The sequence below is a fragment of the Notothenia coriiceps genome, unplaced genomic scaffold (genome assembly GCF_000735185.1).
Source record: "Notothenia coriiceps isolate Sejong01 unplaced genomic scaffold, NC01 NC01_scaffold00033288, whole genome shotgun sequence".
NCBI lineage: Eukaryota > Metazoa > Chordata > Actinopteri > Perciformes > Nototheniidae > Notothenia > Notothenia coriiceps.
In genome coordinates, this window is record NW_011365989.1 from 24,820 (window position 1) to 33,200 (window position 8,381).

Below are 8,381 nucleotides of genomic sequence, written 5' to 3' on the forward strand. Positions count from 1 at the left end.
CGTGTACGTTACGTATTTGTACCTTTGCGGTGAGTGAGGGAAGAAGCGTGTAGAGTCGAGTGCGGGGTAAGGGTGTCGTGGGACTGTAACGAAGGGTGGTAACTCGGTGGGTAGACAGGATACTTGTTGTTAGGAGGAACCAGGACATGTGAGTGCGCTATTGTTTGAGGCCGGGCGAGTTTGGGTGTTGTGTGTGAGGAGGGGTAAGGGTGTCTAGAAGAAGGAGCCGGTGCTCTCTCGTCAGACCGAGTTATCGCCTTGGTGAGAGACGCCACCCAGATCTGCCCGCTCGATCTCTTGGTTTTGGCTATATGGACCGGGGCACGGTAGGCCAGACACAGACCCCTGCACGGTGAGAATGAGGGGAGTCCTGTATAAGAAGGATAGCACTAGTCTGTAGGGGTGGAAAGTAATGTCTGCGTGACAAAATGCTTGTCCGTCTCGGTCGTATCTACTCCTTAGATAGCCGCGGTGCGTGTGGAACCAGTTGGCCGCAATCGCGTCAACGCGCGTTCTGTTCGGCGCGCGGGATCTCTCTTGCCGTGAGAATCTATACCTGCTGTGGTGTAAAGAGAATGTGATGTGGTAATTCAATACGACGTGTCGAGGCGTACCAAGACCGCGCGGGTCGACAACCGCGGCGAGAGCGAGATGGAAGAAGAGTGATATATGGCAGAGGCCCACTTCCTCTGCCGTAGTGTAGATGGATAGACCTCGCGAAGAGTATGTGCCGTGACCAGCCATCTGTTTGATTTCGATGCGAACCCTCAGCAGGTGATTGTCTGCGACTTCGCTCCCTATTGTTCCTCGCGCGCTCTCTGTGGTACATTTTCTGTGGCGTTCTGGGGAAGTGTGCTCCGTGCTCACGAATTTGTAAGCGGAGTAATACAGGCCCCGTGTGAGATCTCTGCTGGGGGGTGATCGTGGTGTTTGGTTGTGATAACCGACGCACGGTAACTCAGACCTGAATGCGCGAATTTGTCGTTGGTGTGAGGGCTGTATGCTTTATAGCGATATGGTTCATTAGGGCTGCCGAAAACATATGTAACGCTGCCGTGTCTGGAGGGTATACAGAAGTAACGCGGTTATCCCTTGTTGAAAGCGCGAGTTTTTTACGATTGATGGTTGTGTAGGGTGGTGTAAAGTAGAATGTGATAGTGGACTGTTTATTCATTAAGTTTGGCTAGTAGGGTGGTCGCTGGTGTTCGCTGTGACCAACCGCCCAAGTGATGTCGTCGTTCCCACACCTACATCTCTCCGAGGCATAGGCCGCGTCTGACTCGGCCCACCTCTTATCGCGGCGGGCGCTGTTTGTGGTAACTTCGGTGGTGACAGATTCTGTGTATTGTGTGTGAGAGAGTCTGTAATGTACTTCTATGTGTTGCTGGGTAGGGTCTGGGGATCCGGCACCGAGTTGTTAAGGTATGGCCTTGGGTATTGTGATGGACTCCTAGTCGATTCTTTTGGATTGGGACGGGGGCACGGTAACAGACCTGACTGATGTTGTGTGAGGTGGTGTTACAGGATAGGACAGTAGGGGTGAAAGTAATGTCCTGTGAGGGTATGCTACAAGGGTGTGAAACGCATGGAAGGAGTTTTTTTGGTCGTGGGTTGGTAGGTGGGTGTAAAAGGAATTGATGGGGTACTTAATACATCCCTCCCCACGTGGGTCCCAGCGCCGCGGGTCCGACCAAACCGGCCAGAGCATGGGGCGACGGGGCCCACTTCGTCGGCGTGGTATTGTTATCCTGTTAGTGTAAGGACCAAGGAGGATGTTGTTCATAGACAGTGGGTGGCTCAATGGGTAGGGTGCGGCTGCTTCACCCGGGAGGTCGGGGTACGAGACCGGCCAACAGCTGGCCGCCGGAGGGTGCAACATAATTATGGGGTGTGTGTGTGTGTGTGTGTGTGTGTGTGTATGTAGCTCTCCTCAGCATGCAGGACATGTTCAGAGTGGCAGAAAGTGATCCTGAGACACCACCGACAGCCAGAAGCCACAGTGAACTGGGATAACTGTTACCCTACCAACTGGAGAACAGACCACTGGGAACTGGCCAAGGTAATCCACAGACTACTCGACACACACTTAACTTAAATCTGATGTTAATGTCATTAAATATAATCATATCATTTTATATACATTGTGAAAGAGTAGAGTAAAAAGAACATTACAAATTATCTTTAATTCATAGGAGAGAAAGACAAGTATAAAATACAGATGTCTGTGAAGCAGGAGACGGAAATTTTCTGGTTTATTTAATTGAAATAATTATTATAAAGATGTGTTAATTGTTATGTTTTGATCAACTAATCAATTCATCACAAACAAATCATTATATTAATTGTCACAATAACCAATTAACTGACTCAGTTCTGTGTGTCTGTGCAGTAAAGTGAAAACTACATGCAGCATTTAGAAGTGTCTAAAAGTGATGGATACATGCAATTTATAGAAGACATAATCAGCAGAAGTGAAGTCAATGTGCAACATAGTAAAATGTAATAATCTCAAAATGATCTGTGGATTCATCCTCTGTCTGTCTCTGTTTCTGTTTCTCCAGGCCTACATGCCTCGGGGTCAGGGGAAAGTGAAGGGGACCGATCAATGTGATCCCTCAGCTCTGCTCAACCTGATCAACTACTGTGACTGTTTCCTGTCTGTGGATCCAAAAGTTGTGAGAGAGGTAAACGGTCAAAAAGTTTCAAATGGGCATTAAGACAGAGAGTGAAAAAACACATATATTCAGACCAACATGTGCGATGTTCCAGGTGATTCGTTACAGGAACGAGTTGATGCATTCCTGTGAGTTGCGTGTGAAAGATGAATGGATGACACACTTTCAGAATGCTTTGACAAAGCTCATGCGGCAGTTCAGCAACGTGCAACAGATGGCAGAAGTTGGAAAACAGATCGAGGAGGTGAGCATGTTTGGATTTAGATTAGATTAGACCCTCTTTATTTGTCACACACAGTCAAATTGGACCTCTGCATTTAACCCATCCTAGTAATAGGAGCAGTGGGCAGCTATTGTACTTGCCAGGGGAGCAATGGGGTGGGGTCCAGTGCCTTGTTCAAGGGCCCCATGGCAGGGCCCAGGAGGTGAACTAGGACCTCTCCAAGTACCAGTCCACACTCCATAGTAAGGCCTGTTCGGGGACTTGAACCGGTGACCCTACGGCTCCCAGGCCAAGCCCCCTACACTACAGTACGGCTGTGTCTCTTTAGTCAAATAAGTCAATCTAGTTTATCAAAAACTGTTTTTGTCGTTTCAGTCAAACAACATTTTATCCTATGTCATCCTCTCAAATTGCCCCCAGCTTGCAACCTTGAGACAGACGGGTTTACTTAAAATATATACTTTTAAAAAAAGGGAAAATGAAAAGGGGATGGAAGGAGATTAAATAAAGAAGATTTCTAAACACAATTATTTTGTCTCGTCTTTTATCGTAAACTACTAAGCATGTTTATATCGTCACAGTTAGTGTTTGAGAATCCAATTAGGATAGGATTTGAATTTAAAACATTGAAAAATGAGCTCCAATCATCAACAAAATGAGATTAGAAGAGGTAACAATGTTTATGTTATGTTAAAGTCGTCTTTGTATTGTGTTTCAAAAGTATATACTGTTATTAGTTAATTATTTGGTCATTGTTCCCAATAAGTAAATACTGTTATGATGTCACAGCTGCAGCCATGTTTTTTTGCATCGCAGTTTGTGTGACTGTGAGTTCTGTTTGTCCAGATGCTGTCTGTTGATTTGTCAATACATGTCTCGGGTTTGGACTTCATCGATTCTGCCGTCATGGATGGATTGGAGTGTGATTCTGTCAACCAAAGGGAGCCCAGCCCTGACTTAATCAGACAATGGGAAGCTGACTTGCTACAAGAGAGGCTGCAGGAGTTACTGCACGCTGCTGATCACGATACACAGGTGCAAAGAACAAAACAGTTCACATGCACACTCAGACATAATACATATATAGAAAGATTTCACATGACTTGGGCCGACTCTGTTTCTTCCTTAGGACACTGAGCAGCTGAAGAGTCTGAGCAGCTTCCTCCAGGCCAACAGAGATCTGGGAGAAAGGTTTTCTGCAGAGCTCCAAGCCATCGACTCACTGCAGGCCAAAGAATAATAAGAAGGAGGGGAGGGGAAAAAAGATAGATGAGAATATTGTGCAATATCATTTTATATTTACTATCGAAAATAAGTCGAGGTCAGAATTGAAGCAGGTTAGCACGATAGTTAGTGCTTAAAATAATAAGAATGTAAAAGAAAATCTGAGGGAGAGAAACTGCCTCTGCAGGAACTTTGGCATTTAAGTATTTGCAGACCATTTAAATGCAAAAAAACCTTTATAACACACTACAGGAAAGGGAAAGCCCCAAAAGCGTAATAGGGCCCCTTTAAAAGTCCAAATTGTAAATAAAGATGGAATTGACGGTTACAGTTGTTTACAGTAGTTGTGTAAAAGCACAGGCTGTACTTATCACATACAAGTATCAGCAAAGTATTCCACCCAACTTTTAATGTGTAAAATGCACTGTCATAAAGATAATAAACAACTCTGACCCATAATTGTAGGAAGTACCATTTGACTTGAACCCACATTGATGTGCAAAAACAAGCTCAGTCTGATCTTATCCCTTCTTTTAAACTTCTCCTTTATCTTTTTTTTTTTTAACACAATTGCGAGAAAACACATTTCTGCTTATTTTTGCCCTTATACATTATTCTCTTCCTGTCTGATATTGCCTTACACATAAAATAATGTCCCTAGTCATTTTTACACAGCTTATACAAGGGTATCAAATAAACACTGACCCTGGATCTGTTCTTGGTATCGGCCGGTACCCAATAAAACATGGACAGAAAAGTGGGGTTGGTGCATACCTAAGAAGAAATGTGTCATGCTAGCTGGTCTATGTTTTTAAAAAAAGAAAGAAAGAATTTGTTGGGAATTTATGTAATTTTACATTTTTTAATTATGTTTTTAAACCAAACTTAATTTAGCTTATTAGCTAAGGGTCTGGTTTATGAAACAGCTTTATTAACCCTGTTCAGTTTGACTGACTTGCTGGATTAAATCTATTGAAAATGCCAAAATTGTGTAACTGGCTCTACTGGCTCCCATGTTCACGATAAGGGATTTTTAAAGTTAATTAATTTCAATATTATTTTTTTCGAATTTCATTAAACTGGTTTGGTGCCCCTCCAAACACTTGTGTCTGTGTGCTTTTATTTGTGTTTTCGTTGTCTAAATGTTGAGTTATGCTTTTGCTGTTTTTTTCCTGGCTCCCATTTGAACACCATGTATAACTAGGATATATAAATAAAATCGGTCCAAAGGAGCACACGATATAACAACATATCAACTTTAATTATTATACAAAAACGTACAACACATTAAGTACAAGCGCTGCATTGACATTTCAGGTTCATTTAACCAGTAAGTTTAGGCAGAGCAGAGTCTTTTTCAACCAAACTCTTTAACTGACACTTCCCTTTTGTTTAAATCAAAGAACCAAAAATTGAACAAGTCAATGACCAAGCAAGGTAAAATGTATTTTTACATGATAGTCTAAGCATAATTTAAAGGTCACCTATTAAACAATTTTTTATCAATATATTATAGTTCTCAGTTATATACAAAACATATCTCTGAAGTGTTTGGCTCGAAATACCAAACAGATCACCCATTGTAGGATGCCATAAACCCCTGTTTCAAAAGGGCTGATTCTGGGTCTGTTACTATAGATGAAAATAAGGGGCCACTCCCCACGTCACTCTGCCAGATATGTGGTGTTCCAATGGCGCATTTCCACTGCAGCGCGTAGCACGGTTTAAGCGTGCCGTGCAAAACCCGGCCCGTTTTTTGTTGCATTTCCACTAGAGGTAGTTCCGGCTAACGGGTACCTTTTCAGAGTTTTTCTGGCCCTCCAAAATCCAGGTTCTTTCCGGGCCAACAATCAGGCTGAATATGCTAAACTAGTGACGTGAGTGGCTACAACTGCAACACAATGAACATATTTTACCTTGATTTAATTATAATACGTTTCTAAATGATGCCGAAGTAACAACATACTGATACCGGTTAGTAAAAACCATGAATTAATGCTTTGACAAGTCTGGCGAAAAACCTTATAAAATGCGTGTTTTCTAAATGGAGATCGGCTAAGCTAACGCAGTATATGCTCCGACCGTCCACACTCACAACAACGGCCTATAGACATAAATAAACCAGCGACTGTATTCGCCATGACACAGACAGTCTGTGGTTTGTACTTGTTTAACTTCTAGTTTCTGAACAGATATGAGTGCTAACAGCTAACGGCTGATGTTTGGTTTTGTGGTTCACATTGAAGATGTTACTATAGTTACTGCCCCAGCTACTAAACTGTAGTGGAAACGCAGCATAAAGTGATTCTGGCCTACCAAGGCCTAACTATACCGTACTAAACCGTGCAAGGCCCTGCAGTGGAAATGCGCCATCTTTTTTCCTGAAACTTTCAGAATCTCTTGGTGCAGAGGGGACACATGTTTATGTATAAAGGACATGAAAAAGTGGATTGTGCACTATAGTTGACCTTTAAAGTCATATTGCTATACACATTTATACCTCTTAAAATGTCTTGAAAGTATTGCAGAACTTTAACCAACATGTTGGCCTGACTGGACTCTGGTGTTATAAAGGAAATGAGTAACATAAATGTGACATGAAAACAAACGTTTGCATGCACTCAACACAGTTATGCTTGTTGCTCAAATATATATTATAAAAATGCACAATGTCAAGCGTATACCTGAGGCGTTTTTTTTTAATGTGTCTTTCAGATTGAGCTTTTACAATGTCTTTTGCTCCGTGTCCTCCACCTCTGTGATCTCCTCCGCAGGGTCAGCTGACGGGGTAGGGAGGAACAACTGTTTACAACACACACAAAAACATTGAAACAATCGTTACACAAGTGGTTGTGGTTGGGTTAAATGTTACGTCAGGTGTACAGTATTTACTTACATTGAATGTGTAATTTCTTTCCAGGAAATGTTTGTACTTTTGTGGGGGGCGAGGAATCGGAGGAAACAGAACCTTAGACAGCCTGAAACACACGCATAGAAACAAATGTCAGTACACATTTTGGTAAAACTGTCTACAACATTTTTAAAGGGGCCCTTTTAGGCTTAAAGGGGTTTTCTCTAACCTGTATTGTGTTATACAGGTGTTTGTGAATGTAAATGGTCTGCAAAGGCTAACATGAACATCATATGTGCTCTTTGATGCTTTTTAATCTGCTCAGAGCCAAAACTAGATAATTACCGTATAGCACTCTTATATATACAGTATATAATGTATATACCACTCCATCCTTATCTCTCGTCTAGAGCACTCTGTGGGTATCAGGGGCACTGCCTTAGAGTGGTTCAGGTCCTATCTGTCCCAGAGATCTTTCTCTGTTAAGATTGGTGAATTTGTATCGTCTTCCGCCCCCCCTATCTTATCTTCTTCTGCCCCCTATCTTATCTTCTTCTGTCCCCCTATCTTATCTTATCTTCTTCTGCCCCCCTATCTTATCTTCTTCTGTCCCCCTATCTTATCTTATCTTCTTCTGCCCCCCTATCTTATCTTATCTTCTTCTGCCCCCCTATCTTATCTTCTTCTGCCCCCCTATCTTATCTTATCTTCTTCTGCCCCCCTATCTTATAGTCTTCTGCCCCCCTATCCTGTGGAGTTCCCCAAGGTTCTATTTTGGCGCCCATTTTATTCTCTTTATACCTTCTCCCCCTTGGACTAATTTTTAGAAAACATGGCGTTTCCTACCACCTTTATGCGGACGACTCCCAAATATACCTACCCCTAAAAAAAAACACCAGCTCTCTGATGCCCCTGGTTGACTGTCTTAATGACATAAAGGCCTGGATGGCGCTAAACATTTTAAATATAAATGAGAGCAAAACGGAGGTCATTGTGTTTGGACCAAATGGTGATGTCCCTTCCATTGACCTGGGTTCCCTGCACCCGTATGCAAAACCCATGGTCACAAATCTGGGCGTCAAAATCGAAAGTTCTTTTAAACAGAAACTCAGTGGTTAAGTCCAGTTGTTATCACCTGAGGATCCTGTCCAAAATTAAACCAGTTTTATCCTTTTTAGACTTTGAGCGTGTAATTCATGCCTTGGTTTCTACGCGTCTAGATTACTGTAATGCACTTTATGCCGGCCTAAACAAGACCTCGCTGGCACGCCTGCAGCTGGTACAAAACGCTGCGGCTCGGCTGCTTACAGGAACACGCAAGCATGAACACATCACACCAATTCTGGCTTCCCTCCACTGGCTTCCTGTCCATTTTAAGATGTTATTTTCTGTTTTTAAATGGCTTAAT

At 42.7% G+C, this 8,381-nt stretch overlaps 1 protein-coding gene and 1 long non-coding RNA gene across 2 annotated transcripts in view; one reads left to right on the plus strand and one right to left on the minus strand.

Moving 5' to 3' along the window:
• Positions 1 to 5,222, plus strand: part of LOC104961433 (uncharacterized protein CXorf38) — a 7,025-nt gene extending 1,803 nt beyond the window's left edge. The window contains exons 2-6 of the mRNA XM_010789732.1: positions 1,925 to 2,059; positions 2,562 to 2,684; positions 2,770 to 2,919; positions 3,745 to 3,933; positions 4,028 to 5,222. Coding sequence (XP_010788034.1) covers positions 1,925 to 2,059; positions 2,562 to 2,684; positions 2,770 to 2,919; positions 3,745 to 3,933; positions 4,028 to 4,138 — 708 coding nt within the window. The 3' untranslated portion in view covers positions 4,139 to 5,222. The remainder of the gene's footprint in view (positions 1 to 1,924; positions 2,060 to 2,561; positions 2,685 to 2,769; positions 2,920 to 3,744; positions 3,934 to 4,027) is intronic.
• Positions 5,223 to 6,823: 1,601 nt separating this feature from the next.
• LOC104961434 (uncharacterized) lies at positions 6,824 to 7,161 on the minus strand. Its single transcript, XR_800099.1, has 2 exons — positions 7,019 to 7,161; positions 6,824 to 6,924 (listed from the first exon to the last, which is right to left on the minus strand). It is a non-coding gene; the product is annotated as an uncharacterized lncRNA (long non-coding RNA).
• Between the last annotated feature and the right edge of the window lie 1,220 nt (positions 7,162 to 8,381).